This window comes from Microtus pennsylvanicus, chromosome 2, assembly GCF_037038515.1.
Source record: "Microtus pennsylvanicus isolate mMicPen1 chromosome 2, mMicPen1.hap1, whole genome shotgun sequence".
Lineage (NCBI taxonomy): Eukaryota > Metazoa > Chordata > Mammalia > Rodentia > Cricetidae > Microtus > Microtus pennsylvanicus.
In genome coordinates, this window is record NC_134580.1 from 100479688 (window position 1) to 100498710 (window position 19023).

The 19023-nt window shown below is 47.5% G+C and overlaps 1 protein-coding gene across 2 annotated transcripts; it reads right to left on the bottom strand.

Moving 5' to 3' along the window:
- Nucleotides 1–366: 366 nt before the first annotated feature.
- Nucleotides 367–19023, bottom strand: Patl2 (PAT1 homolog 2). Of its 2 annotated transcripts, XM_075961975.1 has the most exons (20): nucleotides 18944–19023; nucleotides 15750–15845; nucleotides 13551–13684; nucleotides 12061–12240; nucleotides 10793–10846; nucleotides 10265–10393; nucleotides 9375–9586; nucleotides 8164–8244; nucleotides 7299–7408; nucleotides 6767–6841; nucleotides 6399–6540; nucleotides 5913–6033; nucleotides 5729–5826; nucleotides 5489–5542; nucleotides 5248–5381; nucleotides 4963–5122; nucleotides 4350–4490; nucleotides 2696–2790; nucleotides 2090–2239; nucleotides 367–697 (listed from the first exon to the last, which is right to left on the bottom strand). In XM_075961975.1, exons 6-20 carry the CDS (start codon nucleotides 10335–10337, stop codon nucleotides 679–681), a joined length of 1665 nt encoding a protein of 554 aa, XP_075818090.1. In that variant the 5' UTR covers nucleotides 10338–10393; nucleotides 10793–10846; nucleotides 12061–12240; nucleotides 13551–13684; nucleotides 15750–15845; nucleotides 18944–19023; the 3' UTR covers nucleotides 367–678. The 2 variants fall into 2 exon arrangements, with proteins under 2 accessions (XP_075818090.1, XP_075818091.1); XM_075961976.1 differs by lacking the exon at nucleotides 2090–2239.

Consider the following 19023-nt stretch of genomic DNA (forward strand, 5'->3'; position numbering starts at 1 on the left):
GTCTGAGGATTGACTCAACAGCAACCTGTTAAAGCACTGTCCTAGCCAATCCAATCTAAAGCCTCCTCCACTCCAGTCGCTCTCAAATCATCCTGTTTCCCGACAGTATTTATGACTGATTGATATTTTCTGTCAATTCTTACCCAGCCTCTATGTACATCTGAAAGTAGCAGAGACTTGGGCGCCATTGTTATCCTCCTACCTGCAACCCAGCCTGGTGCATGAAAGGTTCTCCAGTGCTCCTTGACGAATGCAGGACTCCATCTGACAACCAAGCCAAGGAAGATGCTTACGTCCAAATCTCTCAGCCTTAGCTCAGCTGTTTGGTTTACAAAAAGTCTAGCACACTGAAGCAATGTCCCAGATTACATTTTATTACATATAACAAGGCCTTGCCCCTTATATTGACACACTCACAAAAATGGTCTTCATTGTAATCCTAAACTTACAAACAAGTTTCAACATATCATTTGATGTTTCTCTAATTATACCTAAAGTCATGCCTTAATTTTAGGCAAGTCACTTAGCTTTTAAGAAGGGCTATGACAATATGGCAGGGTCCTCCAATATAACAAAGTATGGGAAATGACTTGGACTGTATCACTGTAGGCAGGTGATGTGATGTAGTTTCATTTCTGAGATTTCAGCTTCTCACACGTAAGTTCAAGAACTCATAAATCAGTAGATACAGGCAAGCCTAAAAAGAGAACAAGAGTTAACTGCAAACAATCCCATATTTACAAATATTTATGGTTTAATTCATGCTTGGCTCATTCTAACAGCTAGTAAAATTCCGACGACAGAGATTATCTCTGTGTTATTCCTGATATTCTGAAATAATCATTCAACTATTTTTTGAATGAATTATTCAACTTTTCAAATTACTGCTCTGAAACAGTACTTACAAATGACCAAACACTGGGAATAAACCAAAGGTTTGACTGAAGAGTACAAAGGACCCTAATGAGTCCACAAGTACACGAGGGTCTAGATTGACTTTTTTTTGTTTTTTTGTTTTTTTGTTTTTCGAGACAGGGTTTCTCTGTGGTTTTGGGGCCTGTCCTGGAACTAGCTCTTGTAGACCAGGCTGGTCTCGAACTCACAGAAATCCGCCTGCCTCTGCCTCCCAAGTGCTGGGATTAAAGGCGTGCGCCACCACCGCCCGGCTAGATTGACTTTTTAATGTTTTCCTATGTTTACATGCTTGTTCACACGCACACAAGACAACACCGTCTCTCTCACACACTCTCACACGCACTCTCTCAAACATGCACTATCACATGAACGCACTTTCACACTCACACTCTCGCACATACTCTCACTCACACACATACACACACACTCACACACTCATACACACTCATACATATATACACACACACTCACACTCATACACACACACTCACACACTCACACATACACACTCATACACATACACACTCACACACATACACACTCATACACATACACACACTCACATACACACTCACACACATACACACTCACACACATACACACTCATACACATACACACTCATACACATACACACACACTCACACACATACACACATACTCACATACACACACTCACACACACACACTCACACACATACACACACTCACACACATACACACTCACACACATACACACTCACACACATACACACTCACACACATACACACTCACACACATACACACACTCACACACATACACACACACATACACACTCATACATATACACACTCACACACATACACATTCATACACATACACACACACACTCACATACACACTCACACACTCCATAGTGAACATTTGCAGGTCACAGGACAACTTTTAGGAGTCACTGCCTCCTTCCATGTGTGTCTGCCTGCTCAGCCATCTCACTGGGGTCTCATATCTCACTACATAGCCCTGGCTGGCCTAAAACTCACCTCTGACCCGAAGTGCTGGGATCAAAGGCATGTGTTACCATGCCCGGCCCATAGAACTCTGTCTAAAGCACATTACTGTTCACGCTCACAGCTTCACTGAGATTGGATCCGCAGACCCAGACGAGGCTGTGACTGTTTCCATAAGCACTTACTCCATTCTGGCTTCCAGCTGCTGCACTAGCTGTTTGTCCATGTGATGGCAGAAGAGGGGAAGCAGGTTCCTGGGGAAGGCTAGGGGCTCTGCCAGGGATGCTGTGGGCAACTGAGATATCTCCCACGCAACCAGAATCACCAAGTCTGTCCTGAGGGATGGAAGAGAGCTGCTGTACTATTCAGGAAACCGCATCCACCAGCAGCCACTGGTCCCATCCCAGCCAGCAATTGAGAGGTGATGCGCGTACATTTGGTACATACCTGGTAATGCCTATCCGGTCTTAATAACTCTAAGGAGTTAAAAGCACCACTCCCAGATGAAGAAACAGAGTAACAGGTGAAATGTCTCAAAGTTACATTGCAATAGACAGGTTTGTTTGACTATAAAATGTATCTTCTTTAATTACTATGACCCTGTTCCCTATGGGAAACCAACATTGTAGGATACTCTGTGGGGCCAGGAGAAGATACAGTTCTGGGATGTCTTCTTCTCTACCCAACTTCCTTCCTGGTCCTCTAATGTGCTATTCAGGATCTCTTTGGTCAGGCTCGCCCTGCACACCCAGCGATGTTGGAAAGTTTTGACAAGGCCTTTGCCATCTTACCAGGCTGCGCAGTCACTGCTGGATTGGAGGGAAGAATCCAGGGACACCAGCTGCTCTCCATGACTCAGCAGGGCATAAAGCAGAGATATCCCAAACTGTGAGCGATAGAATAGACAGTTCAAGACAAAAGGGGGACAACCTAGGCATTTTGGGCTTCTCTGGTTTTGCTGGCTTCCTCCTGAAGGACAGGCTTGCGTGTGCAGATGGAGACCAAAGCCACAAGTGTGGTCAGATTTTACAGCTAAAAAAGAACTCACTGCCCTGAGCTTTCCACAAGCCTTTGAGAGCTGACTAAATGGGGGGGGGGGGTGTCAGTCAGTAGATGAGGAATGATTCGGGTAGTCTGTGGGCCGCACTTTCAGAAGTACCACCTTCAGCAGAGAGCTACAGAGGAGATTGCACAAGAGAATTCACTAGCAATGAACACAGTCTGTCAAGTCTAAAGCGGCAATACTTACAGACTTGCTGTTGTAGACTGGAGGCAGAGGTCAATGCTATGGGAAGTGCCTAATTTGTCACTTATTTTGGATGCTCAGGACAAAGAAAAAGACTTTTTTATCTCTTCTTTAGAAGAAAAACCTAATGTTATAAACACATGGGATGTCTCCATTTTTTTTTTCTCTAAAGGGTACACAATAAAAAGTTTTGAGACTTCTGGTGTGGAAGTGGTTACCACCAGCAGTCACAGGGATTCCATCACAAAGATGTGGCACCCCTCCCCCGCCACACAGAGATCTCAGATAGTCCAAGCTAGCCTTGAACTCACCCTAAAGACAAAGGTGACCCTGAAACCCTGATCCCCTCATTTCTATTTTCCTTTTCAAGTATGCACCACCACTCTCGCTTTGTGTGGTGCTAGAAACCGAAACCAGAACTTTGTGCACACCCCACAAACACTCCACCAACGGAGCCACACCCTCCCGAGTCAAGATGTGTACTTCTCTTTTCTAAATGCCAGGAGGTAAGAAGTCCTGTACCACGCGCCATTCCCACTGTGGCATTCGCCACAAGTCTCACCACATACTGAGAAGCAACAGTGCCAGACGGTGTAGAAACAAAAGGAGAGAAGAGATGGGGAAAGGAAGAGAACAGAGAGGAAATGAGGGGAGGAGCAGCCACCCTCCCCACCACACACAGCTCCTTGTTATCTTCCTGGGAGTGGGACCGAGGACCTGGTACTTAATAAGCTATGTCCAGATTATCCTGTGCTCCCTGGAAGGTTTTGAGACAGGTTTAGGGTGTCCTAATCCTCACTGTGATGCTTAAGCTGATCTTGAACTCATGGTCCTTCTGCCTCAGCCTCCTGCATACTAAAAGTAGACCATGTCCAGTTCTCACTGGACACTGAGAAGTGCTACTGAAGATAAGATTTGTGTAGAGATGAGACTATCCTCTTTACAATTTCTAGTAGGCCACTGAGAAGTCATCTGTGGGAGGCCTGTCATGGTGGCACATGCCAACATAAAGGTCATGAATTCAAGGTTATCCTTGGCTAGCTGGAGAGTTCTAGGCTAGGCTAAGCTATATGAGACCCTGTCTCAAAAAAAAAAAAAAAAAAAAAAGAAAGAAAAGAAAGAAAAGAAAAAAGAAAAAAAAAATCAACAAATCAAACAAAAAGCCATCTATGGAAAGAAAAGTGTCCCGGATATATTACCTGATTCTGAAGCACCACAGAGACTGGCCGCTCTGAGGTGCCAGGGGGCAGCAACATTAGACCCTGAAGTCCATGGAGGAGCTGATGGAAGGTCAAATAACGGATGTATTTTCCCAGAGGTTTGAATAGAATGTGTAGAGCCTACAAGAAAATCACTAAGCATCTCTCCCAACTCTACCATAGCTTCAACCCCTCATCTTTACCTCCAGTTCCTTCCCTGGCTGACGGGCTGTACACAGCTTCGTGGTCTAGGTCCTCGCCAGGTCTACTACTGCTCATGACTCTCTATTCCTAATGGAGTCCTAGAATACTGACTTATCTTACAGTGGCTTTCTATAGGACGCCGCCAAGACCCGCCCCTCCTCAGAGGACCCTTATCTCCTCTCACGCTCACTCACACTGGCACGGCCGCTCACCTACTTTCCTCTCTTGTCATACCTGAAGATGATCTGCTGCCGCTATGGTCGTTCTTTCTGTAACTTCCTTATTTGAGGGGTGGGCAGCACACTACTCTATCTCTTGCTGGCATCTCTATGAAGGGAGGGGAGATGGGGGAGGGGAAAGACCCCAAACCCATCGAGACCACCCTCTTTGCCACTCATTGCCGCAGTACCTGGTCAGCCATGTCCCTCAGGATCAGGAGAGGCAGATGGTAGGTGATATACAGGAGAAGGCTAACGGCTTGATCGTGGGGCAAGAAGGGGAGCAGCCGAGCCACCAGAATTTTCCCTTTCCTCACAGACAGCACCTGCAGAAGGCTATCTGCTGTCTCCCTACAGGGGAGAGAGGAGAGTGTTTTGAGACCTGTGCCAGGGAAGAAGGCTTCGTGCCAGCAGCCAGGTCCCACAGCCGCTGAGCCTCCTCTTCTGAGGCTAAGGTGGGACTCTCTCATACTCACTCCAAGTTGTCCTGCCCCTGGGTCTTTAAGGCCTGAAAGAGCTTCTCCACCTGGTTGCTCTGTTCCCCCGAGTGGTAGAGCTGTGGAAACCCATCATTCTGGCCCTCCTCGATCTCTAGCAACTGAAGGAACACCTGGGAATTCGACAGTGGCGGGGAGGGGGGAGAGGTGGTTAATTGAGCAATAGCCCATCCTTAAAATTTTAGCCAAGAGCATCCATCTCTCAGTGAGCTTATCTCACCTTCTCAATCAGGGAGAGTACTCGGAGCCTCTGACTGCTTGCAGCTCCCGTATCCTAGGCACAAGGGGTTCCTGGCCATCAGTCACACCATCAGTGCGGCTGGAAAAGGCTAGACACCAAAGTCTGACCGCGCTGCTTCCTCACCCGTATGTCACGATGTAAGAGTGTTTAAACCCCAAACACAAATGCATTCTAGACAACAGGGGCAGGGAAAATTCTAGGAAGATCACACTCTCCTACCTGCTCTTGAGTTCCATGAGACACAGCATCAATAGCTCGGCGAGGGCTAAAACATGTTGATACAGCTACCTGGCCCAGGGAACCCTCGATTCGTACCACTGCGTAAAGAGCCGGGAGGAGCATGTTTCTCTACAGGAACACCCATGCACCCAGATACCCAGCCCAAGCCAGCAGTTGGCCATACCTGACTCATAAATTTCTGCCTTCTGGATGTGAGGCGTGACCAGCTTGAGAGACTCAGCCCTGTTCCTCTGCCCAAGCAGCTCTTTGTCTGCCTGTGTCTTCTCTAGCTTCTGATAGTACCCCTGAGGGTCCAGGGAGCAGGCAAAGGGTGTGGGTGTTTATAAGGTATCCTGTAGGCTCACAAAAGTGCACAGACATGGACAGGCCCACATTTCCAGGGTAGAAATGGGAACCTCTCAAAAGGATGGAGAGACCAGCCTTGGGTATTTAGAAAAGAGTCGATAACTCCATTAGACCAAAGCGTAGGAGATGAGGAAGGAAGGGGCTTGGGACACTAACTTTAGGAAGACGGGTTCTTTCTTGGAGTGACTGTGCCGGCACCTAACCAGATGTGGCCCCTAGGAGTTGGAGTGAGGGTCACAAGGCCCAGGAGTCCTAACTCATCTGGCCAAGGTCTAAAGGTGGGATGAGGGGGTTGGGAGCTCACCTGGTAGTAATAATCGTCCAGGCGAGGGTTCTCACTCTGCAGCTGAACCATCTGCACCTTTATCACCCAGTCCTTCTCTTTTTGGGTCATGAGGTTAGCATAGGTGTCTGGCTTCAGAGACCAAGGCTTCTTGGCTAGGAGACTTCAAGCCAGTAGAAACATCCCTTTAGGCAAGCCCTGCCACTGTGACTTCCCAAGGTGATGTGAGCAGGCAGTGGAGTGTTCTTGGAAGGACTGGAAAAGGTGCAGTGTTGGGCAATGGTGATGGAGTACCATTATGCAGTGGGGGAAGATGGCTAGTCACAAGGAAATACCAGGTATACGTGCAGACTACTTCCCTTCAGCCCTGCTTCTCATCTAGGCCTTACCTCACGGCTTGACTCCTCTGCCGCAGTAGGGTCCTTTGGTGCTGAGGGTGAAGCTGGGTCAGATGACTGGGAAGGCTTAAAAGGAAATCAGCTGAGTGGAAAACTTCTGTCCTGCACCCCAACTGTCCGTGCATTCACTGGGTAAGCTCCAGTGAACATCTAAGGCAGCCCTGTGTACATACCGCCCCCCACAAAAAGCAGAAAACAACGCAATCCTCATTTCCCCATCCCAAGAAATGGTTCTCTGTAATCTGAATGCTGACAATCTGGGCACAATAGGCAGCCTTTTGGCATGGTTGTTAGCAAGTCCTAATCTGTCAGGGTAGCCCACCTCTCTTTAATTCCCTCGGGGCTCTGTTTCTTCAGCTGTGAGGGAGCAGAGACTGGACTATGCTTCCGATTTTTATTAGTGTATCTAAGTGTTTTTCTGTGGCAACTGATAGAAGGTAATGGAGGTGGTCCTTGGCCACCATGTCTTATGACCTATGGGAGGAACTCAGCCTGTCCTCATTGTGCAGCCTGTCCCTGATACCTGAGTTTAGGGGGCCACGGGGCCAGTGGGTTGTAGGACAGAAGAGGATCCGGTGAAGGCTGGTGAGGTCCCATGTGGCAGGCTGGGAAGCTGGCTCTTGAGAATGGAGGCTGGAAAGGAATTGGCCATAGATAGTCCAGGGGACAAGCGGGGGATACTCCACTGAGAGAGGAGTGAATGCTGCCCCTGCTCAGGTCCTTTCCCTCTGGGTTTCTCACCTCCCCTCAGTGATTTCGCCCAGGGTTTTGCAAAACCCTCAAGGCAGCTGTGGAGACCTTGCTTCCTGCCTTTGACAGTTTGCCACCTCCTAGGAGATGCCTTTTCCGTCTTTGAGGATGGGGGAGGAGGATGCTTTTGAACATCCTTTCTGCTTTTGTGTTCTGTCTTCAGCTACCGAGGGCAGGCTTCTCAGCATTTTTTTTCTGCCTCACCCAAGCCCTTAGCAGAGCTCAGTTACCTTATAGCTCTCCCTACGGGGTTTCCCAGTCTTCCATTCTTACACTATTAAGTACTTCATGGGCAGCCAGTGTCTTTCCTGCCCCTGAGTTCAGTACTTGATCATCTGCTGAGATATTTTATAATGGAGTAGGAATCCATTGCGTGTCCCGTGTCGTATGAGTGACAGTTGTTCCCGTAGCACTTATTAAGGTCATCCGGCACCACCTGTCATTTACCAAGCTCTTCTGCCTGGTGTGGCTGTCCACCCCATACCAATGCCTCACTTTGGACGCTTCATCTCCAGGGCAAGGAGAAGGGTAGACTGAACATAAGGAAGCAAGCAAGGGACATTCAACACTTCCAGGAATGGAAATGTTCTGCGTCACTCAGTCACCTCCTTACAGGACAGAGACTAGACTCGACTCACCTGGCACAGAAAACGCAAGGAGGCTTGTGACATCCCCAGGGTACCAAGGGCCTCGGCTCCAGAGGAACCGTGCAGGCCTCTCTGGAACAGAAAGGAAGAAATGCCAGATTCGGACGGACCCCACACTGTCTTTTGCTTTTTGTTTTCATGGGAACAAGGCTGGGGTAGCAAAGTCAGTTTTTCAGCAGCCGGGAGAGTAACAACCTAGCTTTCCCCTTCATCCTCAAGGCCAGGCTTCTTCCTCCTCCTGAGAAGAGGGCTAACGTTTTAGGGGTAGGCTGCAGGAGGGCCAAGTCACCTGGCTTATACTGAAAGTCTTTGTCTTTTTCCACTGGTTGTGTGAATGTAAGGGATCACATACGAGGCGTGGCCTGCCAAGACACAAGGCTAAAACAAAAGGGACGACCAATAGTCGGGTGGCTATCTATGGGAGACACAGGACCCTGTGAGGTTTTGAGTCCACATGAACTTGGAGGCACACACATGTGTGTGTGTGTGTTACTGTGTGTGGTGTGGAGGGAAGAGGAGGACCTCAGATGTTGGTCTACAGGCTTTTTCTACCTTTTTCTTGAAACAGGATCTCTCATTGGCCTGGAACTTGGCCATATTGGCTGGGCGAACTGAGCAAGCTGGCCTTAAGCTCCTAAGGCCCCTCTTGTCCCCACCTCCCATCTTGTACTGGTTAGAATTTCAGGGACACACTGCTGTATACAGGGTTTACATGTGTTCCCGGGATCTGAACTCAGGTCCTCATATTTGCAAGGCAAGGACTGCAGTTTAGTGGCCTCCTGCCCCAGCCTTGTGGATTTTTGCTTGTTTGATTTTAGGGCACACTTGTGTGTGTGTGTGAGAGAGAGTACATGCACACACGCCTGGTCTGTCTGTCTGTGCCTGGGTCTCTTTATGCAATCCAGACTGAGGACAGGTCATGATCCTTCCATTTCCACCTCAGGAGTCTTAATGCTAGGATTGCAGGTGTGGTGTGCACCACGGCACCTGGCTTCGGACCTGATTTAAGGTAAAGTACAGCTGCAGAAGCGTCAATGGGAGACAGGAGGAAGGAGAAGGAGAAAGCCCCAGCTCAGTGTCATACCTGAAATAAACACTGGTAACTCAAAATGGGTCTTAAAGCAGCAGAGGTGACAAGAGGATTGTTGAGTGACAGTCTGTGTAGGAATGTGGACGTTCAGGATTGCTCTCTCTAGCCCTACCTGCCGTGGTACTTGGGTATTTTGGATGACACTCAGGATGGCTGGATCCCCGAGATCATTCCTTTCCTCCTCCACATCTGGGGCCTGATCTGAACACACATCTTCCTCTTCATTCTCCTCTTCCACTTTCTCCAGGTGGAAGGCAGATACTGAGCCTTCTTCAGGAGCCAGGGGAACAGAGAACTTGCTTGGTCCCTGGTGTAAGTGCAGGCCTCGGGAAGAAGATAGGGAGAGACATTGCTGTGTTAATGGTGTGAAAACTCTGATCTAGACAAGCTGATGCTAACCAGAAGCTCCATTCAGAAGCCATCTCTAGAATCATTTTTCTTTTCTTTTCCTTTTCTTTCTCCCCCCCCCCCCCCCCCACCCCAGGGTTTCTCAGTGTATTCTTGACTATCCTGGAACTTGCTCTGTAGACCAGGCTGGCCTCGAACTCACTGAGATCCACCTGCCTGTACCACTGGGCTCTAGAACCATTTTTGAACACCACACTGTTTTAGCTCCACCCCAGGACCCTCCCAAATGAGCTGCCGTTAGCACGAGCAGCACTAAACAGATACCAAACCCCTTCACTGCCCGGGGATCACTTCTGAATGGATACCACAGGCCTCCTTCTCCACCCATTCTTCCTAATCTAACAAGCCCTTCTGTTGCCTCTTTAAATGAGCTCATCTCAGCTGTCCCCATTCAGTGCAACTTAACCCTGTATGCTCCCTACCTTACACTGCACGCCTACATACAGTCATACAGTGCTGTTAGAGCATTGCTGATAGTTTTCCCACAGCAGCCAGGAAAACAAAAGCCCAGACAACCCTGTCTCAGAAAGCTAGCCGCAGCAGAGCTTTCAGTCACGGTACTGCGCCCGGTCTCTTAACCACGCTGATGTGTACCTCTTGCCTGCGGCCTTCTGGACATTTTCTGTAGACACTCGGCCCACGTGGTAAAACCTTCAAGACATTTCATCTCGGCAGCCTGGTGGGATTCCTTGCCAGTTGTGTCCCTCACTGATAGAGAAGCCTCTAGAAGGGAAACCTGGGACGGAGAAGAGACCCAGAGACCCTCTCTTCCTCGATAAGGATGGGCTGGCCCCTAAAATGTCCATGGTCTCCTTTTAGCACGGTGGGCAGAGAATTATTGACCCAAGGCTTCAAGAAGTCAGAGTCTGAGCTCTCAGAGAAGCATACACCCCTACCCTCCTCCCTCCCACCTGATCAGCTCAGCCCCAAGGAGGGACAGAAGTTAGGGATCTGGCTAGGTCCTGGAAGACTACAACCAGCCACTGTCTGTGTACAGTGACATCCTGTTGCTTGACACCCACCACGTGACTGCTGCTGTCCTTCCCACGTAGGTTAGCCATGGCAGCCGGGGCCTGCTGGTTTCCCCTAGCTTTTGAAGACTCAGCTCTGCCTCCTGCTCACCTGTTAAAGGGCCAGCATGCTTCACGGCTGAGGTAGTGTAGAAGTCTGAGAACGCTAATAAGAAAATTCTTAGTCAGGTGTGGTAGCACAGGCCAGTGGTCCTCACTCTTGAGAGATGGAGACGGGAGGGTTAGGAGTTTAAGGGAAGTGTCAGCTACCTAGGAAACTTGAAGCCAGACTGGACTTCTCACAAGACTGACCCAAACAACAACAAAATAAGAACAAACAAACAAGAAAACTCTTAACTGATTATAGGGCCCACACCTGTAATATCAGCACTTGGGAGGCTTAGATTTAAGGCCAACCTGGGCTACAAAGTGAATTCCAAGTTAGTTTGTTCACCAGAATTTGGCCTTGTCTCAAAAGATAAAACAAAACAAAACAAAAACAAAAACAATAAAAGCAAAACAAAATCCCTCTTGACTGGGTTAGAGAAATAAACTGTATATTTAACTAAGACTCTGAGTACACTTTGATGAGGCTGGCTGCAAGTTTGTGGGCAAATGCTTAAAAAGGTGTCCTTTAAGGAAGGTTTAGGAATTTGTGATGAACTTTGCTTCCATTAGATACTCCAGCCTAAGTAGGGAGGAAAGTTCTGGATGCATCCTGAGGAGGCTGCCACTGGGATGAGCATCCAAGGCTCCTCCAAGTCCACCTGAGGGTGCTTGAGCCTCACTGGGTTACAGCAAGCAGCTCATTCACCCAGCTGCCAATGGTGCCCTTAAGGGTGAGCCCGCCTTTGCACAAGAAGGCACGGACTTACAGCGTCTCAGCTAGTTTCACAGAAAGAGCTGGGACTGCGATATGTAGGTATGCATTTTACTGTAGGCAAAACACAATTATGTTTCCATGTCATTTGCTATGGACATGCGTGTGGTCTGGACCAGGGCTTTGTACACGCTAGCCAGGTGCCCAGCCACCTGAGCTCCATGCCCAGCACTTGGAAGGCCGAGGCAGGAAGATTGTCTCCAGTTTGCGGCCAGCTGAGGCTTTAGAGCTGGTTCAGGCCTGGGCTGCATAGTGAGACCCTGTCTCGAAGCAAACAAATGGAGGAGGAGAGGAGGAGGGGAGAAACTAACTGTACCGAAAGACTCTGAAGAACTGCAACCTGGCACAGAGATGGTTTTCTCCAGGGATGCCTAACAACTGTCCAACCTAAAAATAGACCAGTGCAGGGCTTGATTGATCCCTGTAGGTGAGGCTTATTTTTTAAGGACACGGGGCGTGACCTGTATTTTGCCTTCACCTCAACCTCCTTAAATACTCACGTTATTGACTCTAGCATGGATTCCCTATTGCAATGTTACTCCCAGATGATTCGTGGTCTCTGGAGCATCTGTTATTCAGGTTGCAGCTGCCACCCTGATGTGTCGTATTCCAGCCATGCCTCCCTCCATGTGGTCCCCAGGACATTGCTAAGAACATAATGATGACACCTCATCGTGAAGCTTAAAAAAAAACAAACCATAAATTTCACCTCAAAAAGTGAAACGACACTGAAGATATTTATGCCAAATTCCAGATAAAGCCAAGAATTTAAGTAAATAAATCGTTAAACATACTAAAAAATGGAAGACTGGAAAGACGCGTGACTAAAGGTGCTGCTGCCAAGCTTGATGACCTGAGTTCAATCCCCGGGGTCCCACGTGGTAAAACTCTTGACTCCTGCAAGTTCTTCCCCATCTCTTCACACATACACCAGGGTGTGAGCATGAACACACGTGTGTGCATATACACACAACAGAAACAAATAAATGTTTAAACATTCTTTTTAAAACTCAACAAGGAGCTGGAGGTGTTAGAGCACTTGTCTAGCATGAACATGGCCTGGGTTACAGAAGTCTCCAATCCAGGCATAGTGGTACACACCTCTAACCCTGGCACTTGGAAGAAGGAGGCAAGAGCATCGAGAACTCAAGGTCACCATAGCTACGTAGAGAGTTGAAGAGCAGCTTGGGCTACATAAGACAATGTCTCAAAACCAAACAAACAAACAAGCCCCTTCCCCCAAGTCTCAAAGTTCTTATTGTTTCTCTCCATATATGCTTCTGGTTACATTATGAGAAAGGTGACTATATAAATAAGAAAAGATGCTTTGCTTTTCAAACCTGTATTCAATACCCAGTCAAGTAATTCTCTAGTGATTTATAGCTCAACACATTAAAATTTTCATTGTGTTCACGTGTGTGTGCATGCGTGTGTGCATGTACTATGCACATGTGTTCAGATGAATGTGCTCAGGGGAGGACAAAGGAAGATGTTGGGTGTTTTCTGTCACTCTGTCTTTTTTGAGACACGCACTCTCACTGAGCCTGGGGCTAGCCATTTCTGCTAGGCTGGTGGGCTATCGAGCTCATGTGATCTTCCTGTACTGACCTCCAACACTGGGCTTACAGGCACATGAAGCCACAGCCAAATTTTATTTAGATTTGAACTCAGGTGCCCCCGCGTTCCCACACAACGCTCTTACCCACGGAGCTGTTTCTTCAGCCCCCACACTTTCTATTATCAATATTTAACTGCTACATTTGCAAAAGCCCCGGGCAAGTGAATCTTTTGTTTTTGAGAGGTCTTGCTATGGAACTGATTTTGACCTATAATTCCCTATGTAGCCCAGGCTGGCCTCAATCTCAGGATCCTCAGGCCTCAACTTTCCAAATACTTGAATTGTAGATGTGCACCACCACCACCACCTTGGCTTGGAAGTTCGGCTTTCGGCAGACGTGTGATAGAAATCTAGAAACCCATTTTGCTCTACCTGCAAGCTGGTAACTGATTTCCAGTGAGGCTCGGGGGATCTGGCTGGCGGGAGTAATTGTTCTAGAGCACCACGGCAGGATAATGCTAATCACTGGAACAGGCTGGCCGCTCATCCTGCCAGGGGATCTCAAGCTGGAAGAGATGGGTGTGCCCAAGTTGACAGAGAACTCACAGTCCACAGTGGCTACTGTACTCAGAGCTAAAACCATAGACCATAATTCCTTCCTCTGCCCCTTAAAGCCTCCCTCCAAGTGTTTAATTCTAAAAGAGAAACTGAATGATCAAAGTAACCTCTTTATTAATCTCTTTAATAGTAAGGTTCGAACCCAGGGCCTTGTGCATGTTAGGAAAGTGTTCTACGACTGACCTACCCCCCAGCTTCATCTCTGTGACTGTTCCTTTCGGTGTGTGTACAGGTTGCAGGGGGATGGGGTGGGCACACACCCGTGTACGCATGTGTAGAGGACAGAGACTCATGTCAGGTGTCTTCCTCTATTGTTCTACTCCTCATTTTTGGTGACAGTCCTCCTAGAACCTGCAGCTCTCTATGTCGGCTAGCCTGCCTAGACAGCAGGCATCCTAGATATGACTCACAGATGTTCTGTGTCTGTAGCCCTCCCAGCCCCGGGTTATTGACATGCACTACAGTGCCAAGCATTGATGTAGGTGCTAGGGATCTGAACTCAGGTCCTCGCTTTACCAACTGAGCCGTCTCCCCAGCTCGAAACTAGCTCTGTAGATCAGGCTGGCCTCAAACTCACAGAGGTCCACCTGCCTCTGCCTCCCGAGTGCCACTGCTGCCCGGCCTGAACTGCTTTTTTGCCTCTGGCAGTTTGTCTCTCTGCTCTCCATGAAGGTCACAGAGATGCCCACAAAGTCTGTCACTGAGAACAGGCTTTGAGCTTTCAAAGGGCTTGGGTCATTCCCAGTGGCTCTCTGCCTCTTGCTTACAGTTTGAGATGTGAGCTCTCGGCCATTCCTGCCTCCATGCCTTAACTCTGCCATCACAGACTCCAACCCTCTAAAACCCAAGCCTAATTAAATGCTTTCCAAGTCGCCTTGGTCATGGCATTTATCACAGCAATGTAAAGGGATTGCTTCCATCCCATCTCCAGGTAGCAGAGTATCGGGGAGTGGGTGGATGTGTGTGTGTGTGTGGGGGGGGGGTGTTACAGAGACAATTGATCTTGTTAGAGTTATGTCTTGGCTCTGGTAAGGTCACATCCCTTGTGCTCTTCCTCATTCTGTGGATGTTTGGGCTCAGGCACTATTTGAAATGTGAGTCTATAGTTACTTTTTAACTGGCACCAACTTTGTACTCCTCTGGCAACATCTGGGCTGGGGAGTAGTTAACTCGGAACAAACATGTAACAGTGTGTAGATGCTAAGCTAGTGACAACATGTATGTATGTATGTATGCATGTATGTATGCATGCATGTATGTACAGATACCGTTTTACAGTGTGCAGTGCAATTAGGTCTTTATAATACAGAAATCAAATCATATTAAACCATATCAGTCCCATCTACAAAGCTCTGTTATTGGAAAGGCGGCATCCTGTCACCACGCACTCAGCTGAGTGTCGGCATCGTTTATTGCCAGTAAGAGAATTCTTCAGCACACAGTTATGCATGTCAGAGCACACCGTGCACATCAAGCAGCCATGACTTGGTGTGAACATTTCTGAAACACTTCTGTGTCTGAAATAAGCAGAAACAGAATACAAGCAGGGTCAAGGTTAGAAGACACTTAGGGCATGTTAGATAAGCACGTGTGAGAATCGTTTCTCCATAACCTCCAGGCTTCACTGCTTTCCGAACGCCTGGCACAAGAAATTCCACTGGTATTTGGCTTTGAGACAGGGTCTCTGTGTGTAACCAGGCTGACCTCGAATTCACCATCTTCCTTCTTAGGAACCCATGGACTGAGATTATAAACAGAAGCCATTGTGTCCAGACTGAGTTTGTTCTGACTCTCACAATCCCCCTGGTCCCTGAAGACATCATTGATTTGACCTGGATTGTCCCTTGTTTCTGGTCTGACCTGATCTACACAGGGGGTGGAGAGTGAGTGAAGATATCAAGGAGTAAACAACAACAATAACAACAACAACGCAAAAAAGACCCAAGGAAAATAATTTTTATGGCCAGTTTTAAGTAAGAGGTATAAAAGGAACGGCTCTTAGGCTAAGCCTACCTGGGGTCTGTTCTTGAAATTAGTTTTGTCTGTCCTGGAGTGCTGTCCTAGTATCTTCAGAAGCACAGTCCATGTTCTTTGTCAGGAGCTGGACTTCTGCAGAATGTCAGTACAGAACCCAATCTTATAAGGAGAATACAACACACAATCATAAATTCACAAAGGACCAAGGCTGTGGGTGACAAGAGTCAGAATAACCATGCTTAGGAGGCTACACAAAGTTTAGCAAGTGGACTTCAGCACAAACAGACACTTAAATAAACGCTGACTTTGTTAAAACTTCGTTTCTTAAATACTTAAAATGCCGACAAACAGCTGAAAACAAGTCAAACATATATGTGTATATATACATACATATATATATGTATGTATACACACACAATATATAGTATCACATCACACTGGTTCTTCCCTCTTACCTTGTCATGAGCGTGTCAATCAATATAATCATGGCTTAAGCTTTATTGTATACATGACATTGAATTATTTGTCACCAGAAAGTTTTCATCAAATTGTGTCATGCTTAAAAATTCCTAAAATAAGCTGGGTAGTGGTGGCGCACACCTTTAGTCCCAGCACTCAGGAGGCAGAGACAGGCAGATCTCTGTGAGTTCAAGGCCAGTCTGGTCTACAGAGCGAGTTCCAGAACAGAAACCCTGTCTCGAAAAACCAAAAAAGAAAAAGAAAATTCCTAAAATAACATGGTGTGGTGGCACATGCCCCTTAATTGTAGCACTTGCGAGGCAGAGGCAGGTGGATCTCTGTGAGTTCGAGTCCAGCCTGGTCTACAGAGTGAGTTCCAGGACAGCCAGGGCTACACAGAGAAACCCTGTCTCAGGAAACAAACAACAACATTCCTAAAAGAAACTACTCAAGGTCAGACTCAGTTGTGTTGAAAGAACTACCTTGTTGTCTCCCTTGCGTTATTATTCTGCTGACTGTAGTGATCTCAGACACCCCCCCCACACAATGCATACATAAACACCCCCACAATCCCCCCCCCCCACGGAGGGACACACAGAGAGAAACAGAGAGAGAGAGAAAGAAACAGAGAGACAAAGACAAAGGAAAACAGAAACAGAAGTGAGTTGAGTCAAGGAACATTCATGACACATTTTAACAAATTAAGATTATCTGTCCACATATTGTTAAACTATAAATTTTTGTTTGTTTGTTTGTTTTTGAGACAGGGCTTCACTGGGTAGCCCTGGGTTCTAGAACTCACTGTAGACCAGGCTGGCTTTAAACTCATAGAGATCCATCTCCCTCTGCCTCCTGAGTAGTGGGATTAAGGGAGTGGCCCCCAATTCCCATTTATAAAGTTCTTATCTGTTGCAAGTTTAAGCAAACTTTATTGTTGTTTGGATTTTTAAAAGGATTCTTCTACATATTTTTTGTTTTATAAAAGTCTTTGGGGTATAAAATGTTACATTTCATCAATGGCTAGCCAAGAGATCAGAACTTCTAGCCACCGTAGACAGTGAACCAGCGAACTGTCTTGTATAAGCAAGAAGACAGAAGAAAAACAGCCAAAAATCAGGCTGGAGAGATTGCTCAATAGATAAAGGGGACTTGTGCAAGTCTGAGGCCCAGAGCCCCAGGCTTCACATAAAAACCTGGCTGTCAAGCAGCAAGCGGGAGGTAAGGGTGAGGGTGCGGCCCCTGGGCCAAGTTTGCTAGAATTTACCACACTGAAATAGTCAGTCTTAGCTGGAATTGATGAGTTCCAGTCTCAACAAGAAAAATAATAAATAAAAGTAGCCTGGATAAATAACTTGGAGAAAGATCCATGGAGACATCCCACCACAGCCTCAGGGCTCTATGGTGGTACACTCACATGTATTGTGCATGTACACATTTGATCACATAAACATACACGTGTGGGGGTTGGGGAGCAAAGACAACTTTATAAGCCTGCATTGCTCCAGAGTGGGGCATGGGTGTGTTTTTAATAGCAGCGTAAGCACAATGGCCAGTTAGCTCGCCAGAACATGCCTCAAGGACTGTCCCCAGGAACTGAGGCTGCACCACTGTTCTGACAGAGCTTCCTGAAATAAACCAAACAGTACAGAAATGGAGGCCATAGAGACCATAACCCAGGGATGGGAATGGAACAGGAAGGGCTTTTAAACCAGAGGTCAGGCGAGTCTTATCCCTGGAAGAACCAGACTAAAAAGTGCAAAGGTTTAACTGTTCAGAAGGAAGCTGTGTCAAGTGTCAGGGAGCAGAGGAAGGAAAAGTCCTCAAGCGAAATTGTTTGCTAACTTTGCCTCTGCTTCCGGAGTGCTAGGATTAAGGGAGTGGCCCCACCCCACCCCCATTTATAACTCCAGAGGCCCCATGTCCAGGCACTGATCAGGACTCCTTGCTAACTCAATGACTTACTGGGGAGTCCCAGAGCCCTCCCAGTCGAGTCTCCAGAATATGCAGACTGGGGCTCATGATCCCTGTTACCACGAGGCAGATCAGCAGAGGCCGGACTTGAATCTGTAAATTAGGCTCTGTTGAGAATCAGTAATCTGAGAAGGCAGTAGGCTAACAAAGCCTTAAAAACTGCCTGTCTCCCATCTCCAGGCAGCAGAGTCCACAGGGAGGAGGTGGGTGGGGTGGCTGACCACATTTCTGAGACTTGGGATGTCTCTCTTGTTGTCATTCCCTCAAGCCCTTCTCTCATTCTGGGGATGTTTGGGCCTGGGAACTTGAAAGGCCAAGTTTAGTTTGTTTCCACCTGTATTGAGGGCATCTGGTGGCGAGTATGTGTGTGTGTGTGTGTGTGTGTGTGTGTGTAACTCAGAACAAACAATCCATTAACAGTGTGTGTGTTAAGATACAGAGAACAAGTATGTCTTTATAATACAGAATATGAATCTACCTGTTCCACCCCGTCCCTTATCATTACAAATATTCTTTAAATAAACTCTTTTTGTGCTATGTCAATTGGGAGGCAGAGGCAAGTAGGTCTCTGTGAATTTGAGGCCAGCCTGGTCTACATAGCAAGTGCTAGGCCAGCCAGGGCTACATAGTGACACCCTGTTGTAATATGAGCGGCGGCAGGGTTGCGTCCCCAAATCCCCAGCCGCCTGGCTCCTGCTCGGCTAGCTTATGCCCCAAATAATTACACGGACACTGTATTCTTTTAAACACTGCTCTGGCCCATTTCTAATCATCTGTGTAGCGCCCCTAGGTGCGCTTACCGGGAATATTCTAGCCTACGTCCATCCTGGGTCGGAGCTGGGGCATGGCGTGCGTCTTCCCTGGAGCGGGTAGCATGGCG

Bases quoted from the DNA above. Each gene is read 5' to 3' on its own strand.
- Patl2 (XM_075961975.1), bottom strand. From the start codon at position 10,337: ATGAAATGTCTTGAAGGTTTTACCACGTGGGCCGAGTGTCTACAGAAA. The intron at 6,541-6,766 runs GTAAGGCCTAGA...ACTGGCTTGAAG, and splicing joins CAGAGGAGTCAAGCCGTGAG to TCTCCTAGCCAAGAAGCCTT. The intron at 5,543-5,728 runs GTAGGAGAGTGT...CCTTGTGCCTAG, and splicing joins CTCATGGAACTCAAGAGCAG to GATACGGGAGCTGCAAGCAG.